General features: G+C 41.5%; 1 protein-coding gene across 4 annotated transcripts in view; it reads right to left on the bottom strand.

The window, feature by feature from the left end:
- Positions 1-20,811, bottom strand: part of ZC3H14 (zinc finger CCCH-type containing 14) — a 92,540-nt gene that overhangs the window by 14,880 nt on the left and 56,849 nt on the right. For all 4 annotated transcript variants that reach the window (XM_033951495.1, XM_033951494.1, XM_033951493.1 and 1 more), the window contains 9 exons: positions 19,470-19,639; positions 17,407-17,507; positions 16,181-16,336; positions 13,476-13,550; positions 9,361-9,502; positions 8,978-9,201; positions 7,057-7,174; positions 4,949-5,085; positions 1,160-1,260 (listed from right to left, as the gene is read on the bottom strand). In XM_033951495.1, the coding sequence (XP_033807386.1) occupies positions 1,160-1,260; positions 4,949-5,085; positions 7,057-7,174; positions 8,978-9,201; positions 9,361-9,502; positions 13,476-13,550; positions 16,181-16,336; positions 17,407-17,507; positions 19,470-19,639 (1,224 nt within the window). The remainder of the gene's footprint in view (positions 1-1,159; positions 1,261-4,948; positions 5,086-7,056; positions 7,175-8,977; positions 9,202-9,360; positions 9,503-13,475; positions 13,551-16,180; positions 16,337-17,406; positions 17,508-19,469; positions 19,640-20,811) is intronic.

Raw genomic sequence — 20,811 nt, forward strand, 5'->3', positions numbered from 1 at the left:
TGGTCTAGAGGGCTTTCGGGACAGGAGCAATCTTCCATGAGGAAATGGCTGACGTGAGTTCCCGTAGTCTCTCGAGACTACAACAGGAACTCCCTACAACCATTTCCTCATGGCGATCTGCACGGGGCAGGAGCGTAGGAAGATCGCTCTTACCCCGAAAGCCCGCTAGACCACCAGGTAAGGCCGGGAAGGCGGCAGGGAGGAAAAAAATGGTTTTTTTTATTTTCCCCCTCCCCAGAAAAAAATCGCGATTATGTGAAATCGCGAGTGCAGAAACCGCAAATGGGGAAGGGGAAGTGTATTTATAGTAGAGTCTCCGTTAACCAGGACTCTCACACATCTGGCAAAAAAATTGTCGGTGTGAAAAAAAAAGTCCCCCAAAGCACCAGCAGCAGCGTCCTCAGCCACAAATCCTCCCTCCCTCCCTCAAGCCCCAAAGCAGCTATGAACTCCGCTCCCTCCTTCCCTGAAGCACCAGGGCGCAGCAGCAGTTCTGAGGTGCAAAGCCCTCCTCCCTCCCTCAAGCCTTGAAGTGACAGAAGCAGGCAGCGGTCTGGAGTCACGAACTCCTACGTTCCCTCCTTCCTTCTCACCCCTTCTTTACCTGAGCGCAGCCGGTCAGCAGGAGGCAGCCTCAAAACAGGCTGCTCATGGCCAGCCTTGGCAGGGCCTTTCCTCTAATGTGTCGGAAGTGATGCATCAGAGGAAAGGCCCTGCTGGGGCTGGCTGCGAGCAGCCTGTTTTGAAGCTGCCTCATGCTGACCAGTTGCGCTCAGGTAAGGAAGGGAGAGAGAAGGAGGGAGTCCGCGGCTCAGGACCGCTACCTGTTTCTGTCACTTCGGGGCTTGAGGGAGGGCTTTGCGGCTCAGGACCACTGCCGCACTGGTGCTTCGGAGCCGGCGGGGAGGGGAAATTGAGAGTGTGTTAGACAAGGTTTCTAACACACTCTCAATTAACCAGAAAAAGTTATCCAGTATCCACCATTCCCCGGATAACTGAGATTCTACTGTATACTTTTTGTGACTGTCATTAGTATTATCCCTCAATTGTTATGTACTACTATGAACACATTTTTTTGTTGCTGTAACCTGTCGAGGGGACATATTGGGACTGATAGATAACAAATGTGATCAATGGTACTGAATAAATAAGGTCTTACTTTGGGATGAAAGAAAGGACATTCCATTTTCTTACACGCTGGGAAATATCGGCACACTTGAGCAGTAGTAGATGGTACTGGAACTGGCACTGGAGCTGGTACTAGAAAAGAGAAATCAGAACATACAGACTACATTAAAGGGTTTCAAAGAGGGACTAGATAAATTCCTGAAGGATAAGGGGATTGAAGGCTACAGATAAAGGAGGACACAGGAGCAAAAAAGGGCATAGATAAAAGGGAAAAAAAAGGGGGTTTTCAGGATGTAAGGGAGTAGGAATCAACGGGTTAGACAAAAGATCACTCTAGAGGTCATGGACCTGATGGGCCGCCGCGGGAGCGGACCGCTGGGCTCGATGGACCCTTGGTCTGACCCAGCGGAAGCAAATTCTTATGTTCTTAGTCCTCTCCTTGTCCAAGGCCAAAGGAATAAATTGGGCCCTGCACCAGATTCAAAATGGCTGCCTAAGTACACAACATTTTTGTAGGCGTTTTCGTTTTGCCGTTACATCAAGTTGTAGGAAGGAAGGATGGAGGAAGAATGCCGCCTCCATCATTTTGGGCATTCATCTCAGTACTTTATAAATATTGGCATACATGGAAACATTAGTACTCTGCAGTTGTTTATGGTTTCTGTTTATGTCTTCCAAAATAACATATGTATATCATCTCTTAAGATGTATATATTTTTTTAATTTATAGATCCACAAGGCACTATTTTATATATAATGGTGACTGTATTAAGTATAATCTTACCCAGGTTTGATTTTAGTGTTGAAACCTTTTATTAAATTCTCAATAAACAAAACTCCAAGCAAAAAACATGACATAACAATGAACAACATAACATCCCCCCCTATATCCACCCATCCTTCCCACCCCTCCCCAACTACCACTTGCCCAGAGGATGCATCCCAGCACCAGCAATCCTACCACAACAAGAAGGCTCGGTGATCTGTGTTCTGATAATCCCCAAACCATTACTCCACAGCAACACAATGTGACCCAGGTACATACCCCCCTCCCACCACAACACACCATCAATGTCAGTAAGCAACCCCCCATCCCTCCCCAAGCTCCAAAGTACCATCCCCTAGTCCGAAAATATCCCATCCCAGAAGAGCACATGGTCCAAAGACAAGCATTATCCGCTATATTATTATCTCCCTTGCACCAACCACACTCCCTTCCAAGAACCCACCCCAAGCCCAACCCCCGTGATCGAGACTCACCAGTCGCATACCACAACACTGACAGGTCATTCAAAATGAGACTACGGCCCTTAGGATGTAACGGTCGTAAATATGGGTCCCAAATTTGCAAGTATCGCTGACCACCCAGGTTTAATTTTAATTCAGCGTTTCAGTGTGTAATTTATCCTCCCCCACCTTTTACAAAACCACACAAGAGGTTTTTTAGCGCTGAACAGGAATACTGAATGCTCTGCGCTGCTCCGACACGTATAAGATCTCTATGACCATCAATGCGGGCTGGCGCTAAAAACCTCTTGCGCGATTTTGTAAAAGGGAGGATTATTTTGTTAGTCTGTTGATGTATTTTGTGTTTATAATTTAGTGGATTTCTGACTCCTGAGGCAGGCATATCAGGTCGACATTTTTGTGAATCCATACAATAGATTTATGCAGTTATATATTTCCTTTGGCTCATCTTTATTAGGATTAACCTTTGTCCCTGTTCGTTTACAAAAATTGGATTGCTCTAAGTCTAATAGATGTTGGCATTGTGAATGTGATCTCGATGCGGGGACTTTAGACCATCTATTGTTTTATTGTCCATTTATTATGGCTTTTTGGAAGTCGATTTGGGGCCAAATAAATTGTTTGTTAGAGAATCATGTGACATTGTCGTATGACACAGTTTATTTGGCATGTATATGAGAGCCAAGAGCCAAATATCTTCCAATAATAACAACCTTTTAATGATTCTGACAGGAGTTGCCATTCAACAAATAACGCATAATTGGAATAGACCAGTGGTCTCAAACTTGCAGCTCGGGGGCCACATGCGGCCCTCCAGGTACTATTTTGAGGCCCTCGGTATGTTTATCATTATCACAAAAGTAAAATAAAAGTTTCTTGATCATATGTCTCTTTAGCTATAAATTACAATATTATTATTAAGATTTAGCTAAAAGGAAAGATTTATAAACTATAAAGAGTTTTACCTCATGCAAAATTGTCATTTCTTTAATAAGACATTAACTATTTTTTCTGTGGCCCTCCAAGTACCTACAAATCCTAAATGTGGCCCTGCAAAGGGTTTGAGTTAGAGACCACTGGAATAGACTGAATTATAGTTTTTGGTGGAGATCAGTGTGTCACATATATAAAATGGAAAGAACATTTGCTATTCAAAAAGGATATTTTAATAAATTTAAGGATGTGTGTGGGCCATTAATAAATTATTGTAATGAATAGATATCATTTTCCCCTGATTAACATAAATGAAAAAATGGGTTGGGGTTGGGGTTTTGGATTTCAATATTTGTTATGAAGGTATGGAAGAATTTATTATATGTATTATTTAATATTATTATGATGGTAGGGGAGGGATAAATTTTATTTATTGAAAATGTTTGTGGAATTTCAAGTGATTTATTAGTCAATTTGTCATTACTTTCTGTGCACTTGATGTTAAACATAAAATAAAGAATTTTTTAAAAAAAGGATTGACCTTTATCCAATCCCACTTTTTCTGATGATTGTATTTTTCATGGGATTTTTTTTTCCAGTTGGACTTTTTTTTGTTGTACCTCTTAGTGGTCTGGCATCTTTAATATGCATTTCAGATCAGTAAACGCTAATCCACAGCATTAACTGGATGAATTTTGCCAACCTAATGTCCACTCAAAACTCTGTAAATCAATCCTTGTAGAAAAAAATGACCCACTATGGTTACACTGGGTCAAAGTATTTTTTAATGGTCCGTAATTTCCACAATGTGTAGAAACATTTTTGTACCACCAAGTTTGTGTGATTGATCCAAGTCAGTTGGCGGTCAAGCGCGATACCCAGAATTTTTGTGGAATTGTCTATCCAATACTTTGACCCAGTGTCTTTCAGATTACTGGTACAATCATTGATCCTACCCATTCTGGATTATTGTAACATCATTTATTTGGGATCTTCCCAAAGAATTTTAAGAAGACTGAGAATAGTTCAGAATGCTGCGGTTCGATTGATATTTGGTCTGAAGAAGAACGACCACTTTAGTCCATATTATCGATTATTGCATTGGCTAGCATTGGAAGCAAGAATACTATTTAAGTTTTCTTGTATTTGTTTTAAGCTGATTTCAGGAGAGTCTCCAATTTATTGGTCCCCTCACTTTGAATTTTATAGACCATCAAGGATTACAAGAAGCTCCAGCTTATTTACCTATCCTAAGCCAAATGGTGTCAGATATAAGACCGTTTTTGAAAGGACCTTAGCGTTTCAGGCAGGCAAACTACAATGTTGGCTCAGTCAATGTCTTCATCAAGCCATGTCTTACTGTTCTTTTCGAAAATTAGTAAAGTCTGCTTTGATTGACAAATTTATCACTTAATTAGGTCTTTTTAACATTGTAATTATTTTACTAACTTTTAATCTTGATTTTATCTTATGATATGTATGGACTTCGTTGATTGTTCGGTTTCTTATGGTATAAACCGCCTAGAACTCTTGAGTAATGGCGGTATAAATTTATTATTATTATTATTATTATTATTATTAAAAGAAATATCCAACCTAATCCCAAACTGCAAGGAGGAAGAAAGAGCAAATCACTTACCAGGCTTGGCAGCGTGCACAGGGGTTCGTCTGCTGGCATGTGTGTAGGGGCAATCCGGTCTGGTACACTTTGCATCATATTTACAATTTGGGTGGATAAATAAGCATTTTTCAGCAAATTTACAGTTGGGAAAGGCTCTGAAAAAGAAAACGATATGTTATTGCAATACGGACTACACACCTAAAAACCAATTCAAAGCAGGAAGCTCAGATTTTAATAGTCCAAAATACCCGCTTGTACATCACCAGCTAGACTAAAAGTCCTCAGCCCTTCGGGATCACATACTGGGATTAAGACTCAGCTGGGCTGGGTTTCTGGTCTAACCCAGATTCCGCATTTCATTCTCATTTGTACTTTACTGCAGAGACAGATTTGTCTTCTGTTTGATCAGTCGTACACAGTGGTCCAAAGGAAAAATGTTATTGTGCTTTCCGCCCTTAGGACCCCAAGCAATTATCGAGAACAGGCAGCTCTAACAGCTCATTTTAACACAACGCAAAAAGGTTATGTGAGTAAATTTCAGAAAGTCTGGGGACCGTTAACAGATTTTTGTAATGAATGATTAACTTTTCCCATGATAAGATATTTGATTAGAGGGGAAAAGGGGTGGGATTTTATTTCTGATTATTACATAATATATCAATATTTGAATGAATTCACAATAAAGATGATTTTATGTATTATTGAATTGGGAGGGAAAGAGGGATGGGGGATTATTATATTCAATAAGAATGATATAAATTTAGATTTCTTACATAATATTTAACATTATAGAATACTAATTTCCTAATGAAATGTTAAATTTGATGCTAATATGTGAGTTAATCAAGTGTGTATCTTTAAGTTTTATATGAGTTTATTTGATACACTTGTTGTAACATACAAAAATGAATAAAGAATTATAAAAAAACAAACAAACAAACCAACCCACGCTGCTCCAGTGACCCTGGGCAAGTCACTTAATTCCCCCCATTGCTCCAGGTATATTAGAGTGTGAGCCCACCAGGATAGACAGGGAAAAATTCTCTTCATTTTATTTAATTTAATTAACAATTGTTTATGTTGATGTTTTGGATGTCTTATATTACTAATAAGATAATATGTTTTTAAAACTTATATTTTATTGTACATCGCCTAGAAAGTTTTCTATAGGCGATTTATCAAAATAAACCTGAACTTGAACTTGAACTTAAAAATGCCTGAATAAATTCATGTAAACCGTTCTGAGCTCCTCTGGGAGAACGGTAGAGAAAACTGAACATGGTTTTTCCTGTTGCATAGAGCACTCTGGACCCCTGTTCGTTTACAAAAATTGGACTGATCTAGGTCTAATAGATGTTGGCATTTTAACCTTGATGCTGGAACTTTAGATCACTTGTTGTTTTATTGTCCATTCATTAAAAATTTTTGGATCTCTATTTGGGATCAAATAAATCATTTAATGGAAAATTATGTAGCATTATCATACGACACAATTTTATTTGGCAAGCTGATGAGAGCTAAGCCTCAAATATCTGCTAATAATAATAAGCTTTTGATGATATTGACAGGAGTTGCCATAACTGGAAAGATTGTACAAGGTTGAATTATTGTTTCTGGTGGAATTCAGTATGTCATGTGTTTAAAATGGAAAGAGCGTTGGCAGTTCAAAAAGGTTACTATAATAAATTTAAGGATGTGTGGGGGCCATTTTTAAATTATTATAATGAATAATTTACACTTTTCCCAATTTTTAATTATTACATGTGGATCGGGTGGGGGGGGGGTTGGATTTCTATTAATAATATATATGAATAAGATATTATATTCATGTGGTATATTTTTTGTTGTATATGGAAGTGGGAGGGGGTGGGGATTATATCTTTTTGTTGTATGATATGGTAGATTTTCAAGTGATATTGTATTCTAATTGTTTGATATTTACTGTACACTTCTTGTGAATTATAAAATGAATAAAGAATTTAAAAAAAAAAAAGAAAATTGAACATATCAATCAATCAATCTTTGCCCTCCTGTTTTAAAGATCTAAGCTAGTGCTGCTCCTGACTTTTAATTGACACGCAAAATGTTGACAAGCCTTGTCCCATGTGGCTGTTGGCGTCACTCACTTGCAGACTGTAGTGGGATGGTGATATACACACTCGTCTCCATGTTTACATGCAGGCCAGTATCTGCAACGCTCTGGCAGTTTCTGTTTCACCGGGACATTCGCCTCTGTCATTTCCACTGGGGATAGAAACAGTGAAAGGGACAGCTTTACGGAATCATGCCTAGCTTGACATGTCACTTGCAAATCCACCAGACGAGTCTTCATGCCACAGCGCATTTGAGCTTACAGGTGTTTTCAACTAACAAGCTGTTGATATGGGGACTGCGACACTCCGAAGCGGTCTCCACGCACGGTGTCAATTTTCCTTCACTATGGGGCTGATTCTGTAAATGGCGCCTCTCTCCTAGGCAACGCCCAGCACAGTTGTCAATCAACTACTAGGCGTCATTTACAGAATCGTGCCTATCTCGACTTAGGCACTGGCAAGCATCATGATGTTATGTGCCGGTATAATAGGTCAGGGTTTTCTTGGTCAAATTTACTGGCGCTTAAGTCATACCATGCCTATTCTCTGCCCAACCACACCCACTTAGTAGGCGCCACTCTGAGGTCCACGCAGAACTCTTAATTCTTTAATGAGCTCTTAATGGCACAGTCAATTACACCAATTAAGCTCATTAGTCAATTTGGAGTTCCATGTGGAACATGGCTAGGCGCCCCTAATCGGAGCAACCTATGTACCATTTATACAATCTGACACCATGTGTCCTTTAGCAAATCACTTAATCTCCCTTTTTCTATCCTCAGTTATAGAAAGCTCTTCTGCAAGGGAACCTCCCATCTACAGTGGGCTCTAATTACAAAAACGCCACCGGCAGCAAGTTGAGACAGACATGGGAGAAGCCACTGACAACAAGTTGAGACAGACATGGGAGAAGCCACTGGCAACAAGTTGACATAGACATTGGAGAAGCCACTGACAACAAGTTGAGACAGACATGGGAGAAGCCACTGGCAACAAGTTGACATAGACATGGGAGAAGCCACTGGCAACAAGTTGAGACAGACATGGGAGAAGCCACTGGCAGCAATTTGACATAGACATGGGAGAAGCCACTGGCAACAAGTTGAGACAGACATGGGAGAAGCCACTGGCAGCAATTTGACATAGACATGGGAGAAGACACTGGCAGCAAGTTGAGACAGACTGGCAGTAAGTTGACATAGACATGGGAGAAGCCACTGGCAACAAGTTGAGACAGATGAGGGAGAAGACACTTGCAGCAAGTTGACACAGACATGGGAGAAGACACTTGCAGCAAGTTGACACAGACATGGGAGAAGACACTTGCAGCAAGTTGACACAGACGTGGGAGAAGCCACTGACAACAAGTGGACACAGACATGGGAGAAGCCACTGGCAGCAAGTGGACACAGACATGGGAGAAGCCACTGGCAGCAAGTTGAGACAGACGTGGGAGAAGCCACTGGCAGCAAGTTGACACAGATGTGGGAGAAGCCACTGGCAGCAAGTTGACACAGACGTGGGAGAAGCCACTGGCAGCAAGTTGAGACATCAGACAAAGAAATAAAATCCAACAAGTCTGCAGTAAGGGCACAGTGAATCCAAGACAAAGAAGAGAACTGCAGACAACTGTACAGGTAAAGGGACCCAACATGGTCCGTGTTTCGATCAACATGTCTTCATCAAGGGTCCCTAAGATAGTGGACAAAGATATATGCTTGCAACAATTATGCCTGATCTAGGAACTGCGATGTTTGTGGAGGCGTGTCTCAGCTTTCACAGCAGTGACAGGCCTCCACAAACATAGCAGGGCTACTGGGCTAGATGGACCATTGGTCTGATCCAGTAAGGCCATTCTTATGTTCGTAATCAAGCCAGAGTGCTAGAGGCTCTATCTACCCCAACTGCTATTCTGGAACTCCCTGTGGGTAGTTAGTTATACAAATGTTTTTACCTTCTGAAGTAGCCGGTTCCCTCGTTAGTATCTGATGCTGCTTGGTGTGAGGTTTTTTCACGCCTTTGTTTGCCAATGGGTTCTGTCTGAGTGGTGTTTCTCCTTCCCCTGTGAAATTCATCTCCTCTTCTTCCTGTTCGGAGGTGTATCCTGGTGGGCTGGGAACGCCATCCAGAGTAACTATGAACTTAGGACTTGGGGGCTTCTCTGATGTTAGAAGCTCCCTAAGAAACAAAGATCAAAAGAACCCATCAATCTTTGTGCATCACTTCCACTGTACTATCTAGTCTCCAACTATCCTCCAGCACTTCTCCTTCCAGATTTGTATGACTATCTCAGGCCTTTACACTATGTTTGAGCAGCAATTTCCCAAGTTTGTGTACCGGTTCTGTATGAGGCGACCAGAATGGGTTGCTATCCCCTGTACTGCCTGGTTCTGGGATACCACTTCTTCCGACAATTTGGGTTTCTTCAGGATAAAAGATCTGCTGTCGGTGTGTCTGATGGACTCTGTGTCATGGACATCTGAGGAGATAAGAACGTTTAAAGTGCTTTATATGAAATCTAGACTACAAATTCACCAATGATTTTTTTCTTTCTAATCTCAAACCTTTATTACAAAAAGGTTATTATAATAAATTTAAGGATGTGTGGGACCTTTATTAAATTATAATAATGAATAAGTTACACTTTTCCCAATCTTAATACACATGTGGATTTGGGGGGGGATTTCTTGTTTTTCCATTAAGAATATATAGATGATTGTCGTAAGATATTATTTTTATGTGGTATATATTAGTTGTATATGAATTTGGGAGGGGGGTGGGGGTTAAATCTTCTTGGTGTATGATATTGAAAATTTTTTAAGTGATATTATATTTGGTTGATATTTACTGTACACTTGATGTAAGTTTAAAAATGAATAAAAAAATTATTTACAAAAAAAACCCTTTATTACAAAAGGGCTGGTAACGTTATCTCAAAAAAGATATGCGAGAATGAAAAAAGGTTCAAATAAGGGCGACCAAAATGATAAAGAGGATGGAACTACTCTTGAATGAGGAAAAGCTAAAGAAGTTAGAGCTCTTCAGCTTGACTGAAGTCTACAAATCCTGAGTAGTTTAGAATAGGTAAAAGTGAATCAATCTTTTACTTTTTCCAAAAGTACAAAGACTCAATGAAGTTACAGGAAAATACTTTTACAAGCAATAGCAGGAGAATTGACAAAATTTTGTGGAGACTTGGCAAGAATTTTTCCGGATGTCTCCAGAGCCACTCAGTTAAAAAGAAAGACATTTTTGAAATTAAAACTTAGGGCGACAGCTCTGGAGGCATCTTTTTATCTAAAAATTCCCTTGTAAATGTTTGGGACCCTATACAGTTTCAACAATTTCTCCAGGCTAGAGAAACAAAATGAGTATTGTTCCATCTACAACAGAATTATAGAGGAACAATAATTAGCCCTAGAATCGGGATTCAATTAATTTCTTTACCTATAGTTTATATTTCTCTGAAATAGTAATGAGGCACCCCATTGATGTGGAATTGAAAGGAAATTTTGGATTGATATGTTTATTTTATATTATTCTATTGATTATCCTTTTCTTGATTCATTATGTATGTATGTAATGACAGAAAATTATAAATAAATAAATAAAACCAATAGGAGGAAATCTTTTTTCACTCAGTGAATAGTTCAGCTCTGGAACATCGTTGCCAGAGGACATGGCTACAGCAGTTAGGTTTGGACATGTTCCTGGAAGAAAAGTCCTTTGTCTGCTCTTCAGATAGACATGGAGGAAACCACTGCTTGCCCTGCATTGGTAACATGGAATCTTGCTACTATTTAAGATCCTGCCTGGTACCTGTGACCTATAAATTGAGCGAATAGATTATAATTTATTTAGCAAAAAATGTAAAAGGTCAAGTCAATCCTACTTGTGAACATAAAATCCAATGACGTCTTTGCTCTTGCTTCTCATTCATGAGTTTGTCATAACGTGGAACTTTGTTGCCAACTGCGATCCGTAGGTCTGCTTGTGAATGACACTGTGTGATTGGTCAATTTCACTACCAATAAACTCTCACCTCGCTAGTATGAGTGAATGAATAGATTGGGCTGTCAGAATATGGAAAAACAAACACACACAAAGGAGTTTACGTCTCTCTCGACTCGGACAGTGGGAGGCTGGAGTGTGCTTGGGACAAGCGTTACTTCCTGCCTCCCCCTTCGCATTATGTATGGGGATGGGCAACAAGGGAGGCACTTGATTGGCTGGATAAAGTGGGGATAAGCACAGGATTGGTCGAATGAATTCATAAGACCGAGGGAGGCATGGTGTGTGTCAGCAGAGGCAACAAGCGAGCTGAGACCCCAGGGGGTGAAATACTTAATGAACTCTCACATGAGTGAAACAATATACAATGATTATGTCAGATGTTGCATTATAATTATTTTAAAAGCAATCAATACTCTGACAATCAGTAACTTACTTATATGTTAATTCTGTTATTCTCTCTTTTCGATTAAGTAAACAAGACTATTATCTACACAACGCAACCACAGCTGAAGGTACACACTCTTTGTTGCACCCCCTGAAATTCCATCTTGCAACCCAGGTTGGGAACCCCTGGCTCAGAGGAAGGCCCTAAACCAAAGAAACATCTCCTGAGCACCTGCAGTGCAGAAGCTACCATCAAACAGAACCACATAAAGGGCAATCTTCAGGCCGCCAGCACTGCTGCTTTTTACCTTGGGACACTGCACTAGCTTTCACTTTGAAAACTGCCAAAGGAAAATGTACTTGTTGAGATTGCCATCTGTTTTTCTACTAGAATCCTTTTCAATTAAACTGCCTAGATATGAAAATACCCCAATCTTGGGAATTCCACCACTGAACCGAGTTTAACAATCAAACAGTCCTTTTATCCTTGAAAAGAGCCACTTGTTCATTCATTCAGTTTTCTATACCGTTCTCCCAGGAGCTCAGAATTGTTCACATGAATTTATTACATTACATTAGTGATTTCTATTCCGCCATTACCTTGCGGTTCAAGGCGGATTACATAAGAATTGTCATGAAATTGGGTAATGCATGTTGGGTAATTTGAACATTTTAGATTTGATAAGGAGTAGACAGTATAGTAGGTGGAGCTTGGGAAGGATCTGGTCGTGTTAAATAGGTTTTAGAGTAGAGTTTTAGTTTCTTTTTTGAAGGTTTTGTAATCTGTAATCGAAGACAGCAGATTGGTGAGTTGTCTGTCTAGTTTTGCTGCTCAGGTGGCCATTAGGTTGTCATATAGCTTTCTTTGTTTGACATTTTTGGTTGGCGGGTGTGTGAATAGTGAGTGGGTTCTCCTGTGTCAGGAACTTAAGCATTTTACCCTGTGGGCTCACAATCTATCCAATGCACCTGGGGCAATAGGGGATTCAGTGACTTGCCCAGGGTCACAGGGAGCAGTGTGGGTTTGAACCCACAACTTCATGATTCTGAGGCTGTTGCTTTAACCACTACACCACTCTAGAAACCAAAATGTAGTAAAAGTGATCCAAGTGTAGGACAATCCAGCCATTGTGACATCACCGATGAGGTTGGCTCTTATTGGTGGAATGAGGCATTATGATGTCACAATACAAGCTCTGGCTATCAGAGGCTGAAACTTTTCACACTATTTATTCAGTTTTCTATACTGTTCTCCCAAGGGAGCTCATAACAGTTTACATGAATTTATTCAGATACTCAAGCATATTTCCTTGTCTGTCCCACAATCTATCTAATGAACCTGGGGCAATGGGGAGATTAAGTGACTTGCCCAGGGTCACAAGGAGCAGTATGGGCTTGAACCCACAACCTTGGGGTGCTGAGGCTGTAGCTTTAACCACTACACCACTCTAGAAACCAAAATGTAGTAAAAGTAAGCCAAGTATAGGACAATCCAGCCATTGTGACATCACTGATGAGGTTGGCTCTTAGGCATTGGTGGGATGAGTAATGTAATGTAATGTAATTTATTTCTTATATACCGCTAAACTCCGTTAGGATTCTAAGTGGTTTACAGAAAATAGACAATAGGGTGCATTAAAATTATAAGTAAAATAGGTACTTAGAAATTCCCTTACTGTCCCGAAGGCTCACAATGAGGTATTATGATGTCACAATACCAGCTCTGGTTATCAGAGGCTGAATATTTTCACACTATTTATTTATTCAATTTTCTATACTATTCTCCCAGGGGAGCTCAGAACGGTTTACATGAATTTATTCAGGTACTCAAGCATTTTTCCCCTGTCTGTCCCGGTGGGCTCACAATCTATCTGGGGGGATTAAGTGACTTGCCCAGGGTCACAAGGAGCAGCATGGGTTTGAACCCACAATCTCATGGCGCTGAGGCTTAGCTTTTAACCACTGCGCCACTCTCCCCTTTCTTGGTTTAATGGTCTTTGAATAATAAAATACTAGTATATGTCAAAGCAGGAAGGAAAAGTGTGAACACAAACCTTGATCTGGTACTAAAGAGCTCTCCGTGGGATCAAAGTGGAGCCGAGAGATCAGATCTCGCCTTTGCTGAGTACCTGGGGGAAAGGAAGAAAATCAAAGCAAGACATCAATCTTCAACATTTGCTTATGGAAAAAGACTTGTCCAAAAGGTCTCACTTCTTCAACCTGTGGCCTTTCATACAAGTAAACTGTAAGCACCTCTCCCTCTTTGTTCTGCAAAAAGCTGCAAGACAACTCAGCATCTTATATTCTCCCCAACAATGAAACAAACTCAAAGACAAATTATTTCATCCCGAAATGTCAAGTTTTCAGCATCCGATGTATTTGTTTCTGAGCCATGTCTAGTGCTGCCTCTTAACAACCTTGCAGCTCAGCTTTTCCTAATAAAGGGCTAGAATCACTAACCCTCCGAACCGTGTGCGATTGGAGGCAGGCCAACCGATTCGCCAACCATCTGCATGCAAATGGAGGCGATAGGAGGCACGCCCCCAACCGACCGCAAGGATCGTTAAAGCCCTGACAGGAGAAACAGCCTCCTGTCACTTTTGTCAAGGCTTATGCCGGCTTTTAATTTTTTTTTTTTTAATCGGGCAGATATTTTTCACATTTTAAACACGCAAAACATCTGCCCAATTTAAAAAAAAATTAAACCCCCCACTCCCAACAAGTGACCCGAACCCCCCCAAAAATATGCCCTGCAGCCACATTAAAAAACAATTATGGGAGGAGGGTTCCCACTCCCTCCTGCCATCGGTCCCACCCAAAAACTAACATAACAGCAGGAGGGATGCCAACTCCCCCCCTGTACCTTTAACAGAGCAGGAGGGGTGCTTAATCCCTCCTGCTCAAATGCCTCCCGCGACATGTCTGAGGCCTTAGGCCACACCCCGGTGCATCGTGTGGGGTATAAGGCCCTGACTGGCTGAGGTACCTCGGGCTCCTCCTTTGGGAGGGGTCTGGGGCGCCTCAACCAATCAGGGACTTCCTTAGGGAGGAGCCTAAGAAAGTCCCTGATTGGTAGAGGCAACCATAAAACATATAACCGGACAACTGTTAATTAATTGAAACTGGCATCCAACAAGCTTCAGTATTTCCCCTGAAGAAGCCCGTTGGTGTGAAACGGATTTGGCCTCCGTCGGGTCTAAAAGATAAGTGCTTGTTGCCAGTTTAATTATAGTTTGCCAGATTTCTAGTCTTTGGTTATATTTGATAGTTGCCAGCTCTTCACTAATGTGGGAGAAATAGAAATTTGAATTGAAATATTTACTCACAAAAAAATATATTTATAAACATACACAAAAAATATATTAAACTCAACAGAGGTTTTGATCGATGATGAGATCCTAACCCCAAAGTGGAGTCCTTCTATTGATTGGATCCCAGGGGTGTTTTGAGATCTTTTTCCTCTGTTTTGATAATATTGTGCATTTTACATGATTGGAGCGCTCTATATTGTTGATGTCAATTTTATAACCCAGGCACTCACATATACTGTTTAAATTACTAAACCAGACATGGGTAAACTACAGCCCGCTGACCATTCGAACCCCACTGACCGTGAGCCCTACATACCTCCCTCCAGAGCAGTGTCGGACTGACAGCACTCTAAACAGGCTGCCTTCTCTCATCAGGGAATTCCCTCTGCCGCATCACTGATGTCATCAGTAACGCAGCACATGGAAGGCCCTAACAAGAGAAGGCCGCGAAGCAGCCTGTTTCCGGCCCGACACTGTTCTGGAGGGAGGTATGTAAGGCTCGTGGTCGGCGGGGTTCAGATGGGAGGGATGGATGGTCAGCAGAGGTTCAGCTGCCTGGCGGGGGCTGGTGCTCAAGGGTTCTGCTGCATAAGGGATGGGAGGGAGGGAAGGATGGAAGCTGGGCAAGGATTCTGCTGCATGGGGGAGATGGAGGGATCGAAAGATGTTCTTGGTCCGGCCCCTCTGTCAAATTTAAGAACCCATTGTGTTCCACGAGTCAAAAAGTTTTCCCACCCCTGGTATAAATCCTTGCTTTATAAATCAAGCTCCTCCTGAGGCCCCCAGTTATAGAAGAGATCATTCAAACTACCAAATGGTTACCTAGGAGTATCCTGGGTATAAAAAAACAGTTAAAAATCCTTCCCCATCAGAAAACTGTGAAGCCACTCTCAGATGTACAGTAACAATGATTTAATATATGGGGTAAGAAAGCCACACCCAAGACCACTTAAACCACACCCTTCCAGAGCCTTTCCAAGAGACCATGAAGAACTGACTATACTTCTGTAGCCTAGTCAGGCAGTAAAGGCTACTTCTGAAGCGCTTACAAAATGGAAAGAATAATTGCTTTGCAGAAAGAGAATTATAATAATTTTTAAAAGATCTGAGGGCCATTAGCAAATTATTGTAATGATTAGACATCATTTTCTACTGACAGTATATTTGTATATAGGGGGGAGGGGGGACGGTATAAAATTCTATTTAAAGGTTAATCAATAGATAAGAATACAATATTTATATGATATTTTTGACTGAAATATTTGAAGGAAGGGTGGGTGGGGAGGGAATAAATTTATGTATTTACGATGACAACAGAAAGAAATTCAAGTGATGTGTAAAAGTTTTAAATGATGTAATATTGTGTACTTACTGTAAGATGAAAAAATGAATAAAGAATTTGAGGATAAAAAAAAAGAAGCGCTTACACCCCTCCAGAGCTCACCCACCTTGTAACCGGTCTGTAAGCGGCTCTCTAGGATCTTCTAATTGAAGGTGAGAGCTCCGTACGGAGGGATGGCTATGCATGTGAAACACCCCAGTATAAGGCTCTTCTTGCGTAAGGCGAGTTCTAGGGGCAACAGGAACAGTTTGCTTCTGTAGAACTTGTATGAGAAAAACAAGAGATTCACATGGTATGATGGCCCGCTCACAGACAAATGACATTTCACACAAAAAAGAGCGGGCTCCAAAATTCCAGCAGCTAATATACTGCAATCTCAAAACAGATTCATCAACTGGAAGAAACAAAGGAATTCATCTCGAGAGAGCTGGGACACAATATATTGAATTTCGCTGTCAACGATACCATTGCGCCACAGAAAGGTTAAACTCACGCTACAGTTTGAGATTTGGCATGCTAAGAACTGAGCATTCAGCTAGCACTTGTCTGCAGTATGTGTTAATTTGCAGAATCCCTTTGGCCCCAAATTAATAAATTATTAGAAAATCATGTAGGACTCTCTTATGACACTATATTATTTGGTACAGCAATGAGAACTCAGAGTCCGATTTCTGCAAGTTATTATTAATATTAACAGGGGTCGCCATGCAACAAATTACTCAAAATTGGAAAGGTTATACTAAATTAAATTATACATTTTGGTGGAATTCAGTTTGTCACATATATAAGATGGAAAAGATGTTAGCGTTACAACAAGGGAATCTTCATAATTTAAAAAAAATATGGGGACCATTGACTAATTACGCTAATGATCAGACATCTTAGCACATGGATAACAGATATGTGGGGGTGGGGTGGGAAATGTATATCATATGGAATTAGGTATATTGATAAAAAGGGGGGTATTTATTTTATCTTACAAGAATATTTGTTTGTAAGTACAAGTGATATGTGAAAATTGTTTGTATTATGTTTAATTCACTTGTTGTAAGAATTCAAAAATGAATAAATTAAAAAATAAAAAATAAATTCGCAGATCCCAGGCCCTTGTTATCTACAGGTAGAGGAACTGCCGAGGACCGCTGCTACACGGCAGCATGACCTGCAGAACAAGGGCACATGGCAGGGCCACTTTATTGCTTTTGATCAGTGATTGGAGGCCACACACCAGGCATCACATCAGAGGCAAGCTCGGGCCAAGCAGCACGTTCAAAGCGAGAAATTCTGAGGCTGAAACAGAATACTGAACATGCTGCAGAAAAAACGACTTACCTGTGGCATAGCTGGTTGTTTTTGTTATGGATTCCTGGGCCTCGGATATAGCTTTCAGTATTAAATTCTTATTGGCTTGTTTGGAGGGCGGCAATGAAGGTCTGAAAGGGGAGGAAGCAGATGAGAGTGATTTATTCATGGATACGCTCCGAAACAAAGAACCGGCTCTGCATTCCCCCAGGAAGAGCCCTTCAACTAGAAATGCTCCTCCAGCCACTTCATCCCTAAGCTTTGGAATCAAAACTCAGATCCCCGGACTCCCTGATGACTTTCCGAAAGGCAGTACAGACCTTCCTCTTCTGTTAACTGCTCCGGGCCTGAAATTAGTTACAAGGAACCAGGACAATGAAGTCCTCAAGCGATAAGAACAGAGATATGAACTGCCAGATGAACAAGACTACACTAATGCTTGATTCCTTCCCTTCCCACTTCTTCCCTCGCCACGCGCACGCCCTTCCCTTCCCCAGTACATCTAGTTGTTCACTTCCACAAGCAACGTCGTCAACGTTTTCCTCGCGACCGCGTTAGCTCTCCCGCCGACGTCACTTCCGGGTGCTGTGCATAGCCTCGCAAGGAGCACATTGAAGTTGTTACTCACGGGGGAAGGGAAGGGGGGTGCCTCTCACCCCTGCTACGCCACTGCTTGATCTCCTCTCTATTTACCTCCAACGTGCTTTGCTCTCTGTGTTTCCAGAGTCTCCGCCCCCTTAAATTCTGTATGTCCTTGCTCCACCTGATTTCCCTCTGTACATAACATGTTCGCCTCACCTTGTACCCAGATCCTATGCCTACAGAATCTGTAAATTGTTCCTTGATGATAAATTGTTAGCCTCTAATATTGTACCTAAGTCCCCCTGTTATTCCGTTACCCTCCCGGTTTTTGTCAGCTCGTTCTCAGAATCTGCGTTTCTTCTTCTTCTAAGCTTTCAGAGAGGGCAGGAAATAAATCTAAATAAATACCAAACATTTGCAGTGCTGCAAAGAATGAACCCTTAAGATTACAAGGTTTTAGAAAAAGCTGCTCAATAAGTGGCCTGTGTTGTCACAGACGTCTCTCATTTTGTGCATAGCGAATAAGGCACATGCTTTATGATTTTAACCAAGGCTCAGCTATGATAAGATCAAATGCAACCAGTGGCCTTGTCTGCCCTACCCAAGCAGCGGGGAGTTCCTGCAGGTCAGCAGCGCTGTGCTCTAATGCCAAAAGTGAGACAAAAGGTGGAGGAAGGGAATGAATTATCCGAGTTTTGTTTTGAAACAACAGGAAATCATTGTCTCAAAAGGCAACCCACCGTTCTAAAATCTCTTCCCGATTTAACCTTGTTGACGTTAATAAATACATTCTCTGAGCCTATTGTCTAGATTTTAAGCACTGCTGAGCTGGAACTTTCTCTAAGCTGTCTGGAAATGGTAAGTAGGAGAAGGAAGAGAGAATTAAGAGGTCGTTACATAATACAGAACTGCTTAATTAACAAATGTGTCTATGAAACCAATTCTGCTCCCCTACTCCTATGCCTCTAGCCAGCCTGAAATGCCTCTTAACCCCTAAGCCAGTTTTCTGAAGGGCTGCATCTTTCCTATATCTATGCTGACAAGCTCCAGAAACTCTTGTTTTCTCTTCTGTCACAGATTGTATTCTGAAGGTCCTCTCTGCTTACTGGCTATCTTTTTGGTTCACACCTGGTTTCCATGTTGCAGCCAGCTGTTGTAAGCTGTGCAATACTTAGAAGAAATCACCTTCAAGGGTCAATAAAAGCAATTATTATGACAGAATGACTTTCAGGGCATTACAAGTCAGTAAGCCTGCATAAATGCAACTTTGACCTCTCTTGTATTAAGGTAAGCACTGGGAGCTGGTGCTGGAGCTTGTCTGAATGTACCCTGGCAACCTTCTTCTATAGACAAGGCTTTTGCTTGGTTATAATCCTGCTGCTACCTGAAACTGAACCCGTCAAAGCTGATTTTTCATCAGGCTGTTTGTTTTCACTGGACCCCAGTAGCCACCCCCTCTCCTGTCCTGGCTTACTGACACCGGTCAAATATTTTTCAAAAGAGTACAATACCTTCTTTCAGGCTTTGCTGGGACAGACACACTGCTGGAGATGCCTGTTGTCCGTAAAAACAAGTCATCATCGTCCTCCTCTTCTTCCTCCTCATCTCCATCATTATTGTATTTTGAGATTTTCACCACTGAACTCACAACAGGCAGTCTTCTCTTCCGATAGCTTTCTTCCTACAAACAGAAGCAGAACAACAAATGGGTGAGAACTTGGGCGCTGGCAGCTCAGTTTTACCTTCTAGCAGGGACCCTGTGACCTTCCAAAGAAAGCTGTTCAAACTGCAGAATGCACACAGAAATCAGCTGGTGAAAGCGTGACTTCATACAGCTAATTTGCCCTTCTTGGCTGATGTCACAAATAAATGCTCACACACTATTCTAAAGGATGGAATCTGCCACAGATAGCACGGCAAACATTCCAATCAGTGAGATTCATATGCCAAGTCTGTTGTTCCACCAGCATGGCAAAACCCATCAAAATATACATGCAGCTGGCTTCAATCTAGAGAGTTGCGCAGGGAAAGAAATCCCACCCATCCCCGCCAGGATCCTCTCTGTCCCCACCCGTCCCCGCCAGGTTCCTCTCCGTCCCCACCCATCTCGGCAAGGAATTACCTCCATCCCTGCCTGTCCCCATAAAAAGCAGCAATTACTTCTGACAGGATCATCAATTCCACAGTTTCTTTTGTGTTTGTGCTGCTGTTTTCCTTGTGGAATTTCTTTGGTGGAACCCTTTTTTTGTTTTCTGTTCAGGTAATTAACTTATAAACCCCCTCTTTTACTAAGGCTGACGTTTCCATTATATTATATGGACGAACCCTGCTTCCAAAGCCTTCCATCTCCATGGGAGTTCCGTGGGCCAGAGGGGGATTCCTGTGGGAGTCCCGTGGGTTAGGGGGGGATTCTCGCGGGATCCCCACGGGATTCCTACGATCCCCGTTCCCATGCAGACCTCTACTCCAATCTTGGTCATTATGCATGCCACCAGCTGCTGGTTTCAGAACTGGAAAGAATATCTCTAATCTTCCAAGTTTATTCTATATTTGATATATCGACCATCAGCGAGTATCTGGTCAGTTTAGAATACTAAAATTACGGTACAATTTTAAAAGGGGTACATTTCCTAGATATAACATAAGTGACTGGCGAAACACAGACAAATTTGGTATGAGAGGTACTGGGGTTGGGGTAATGAGAAATACATCGAAATAAAAATAAAATTTAAGAGGAAGGTAAGACAGGGAGGGGGAAAAAAAATAAGGGAGTGGGATGTCGCTTCTTAAAAGCGGTTCTCATTCATCACTGAACTTAAGTGGAGTTGGCAAGGGATATGATCCTATTCATAT

Source organism: Geotrypetes seraphini, chromosome 7, assembly GCF_902459505.1.
Source record: "Geotrypetes seraphini chromosome 7, aGeoSer1.1, whole genome shotgun sequence".
Lineage (NCBI taxonomy): Eukaryota > Metazoa > Chordata > Amphibia > Gymnophiona > Dermophiidae > Geotrypetes > Geotrypetes seraphini.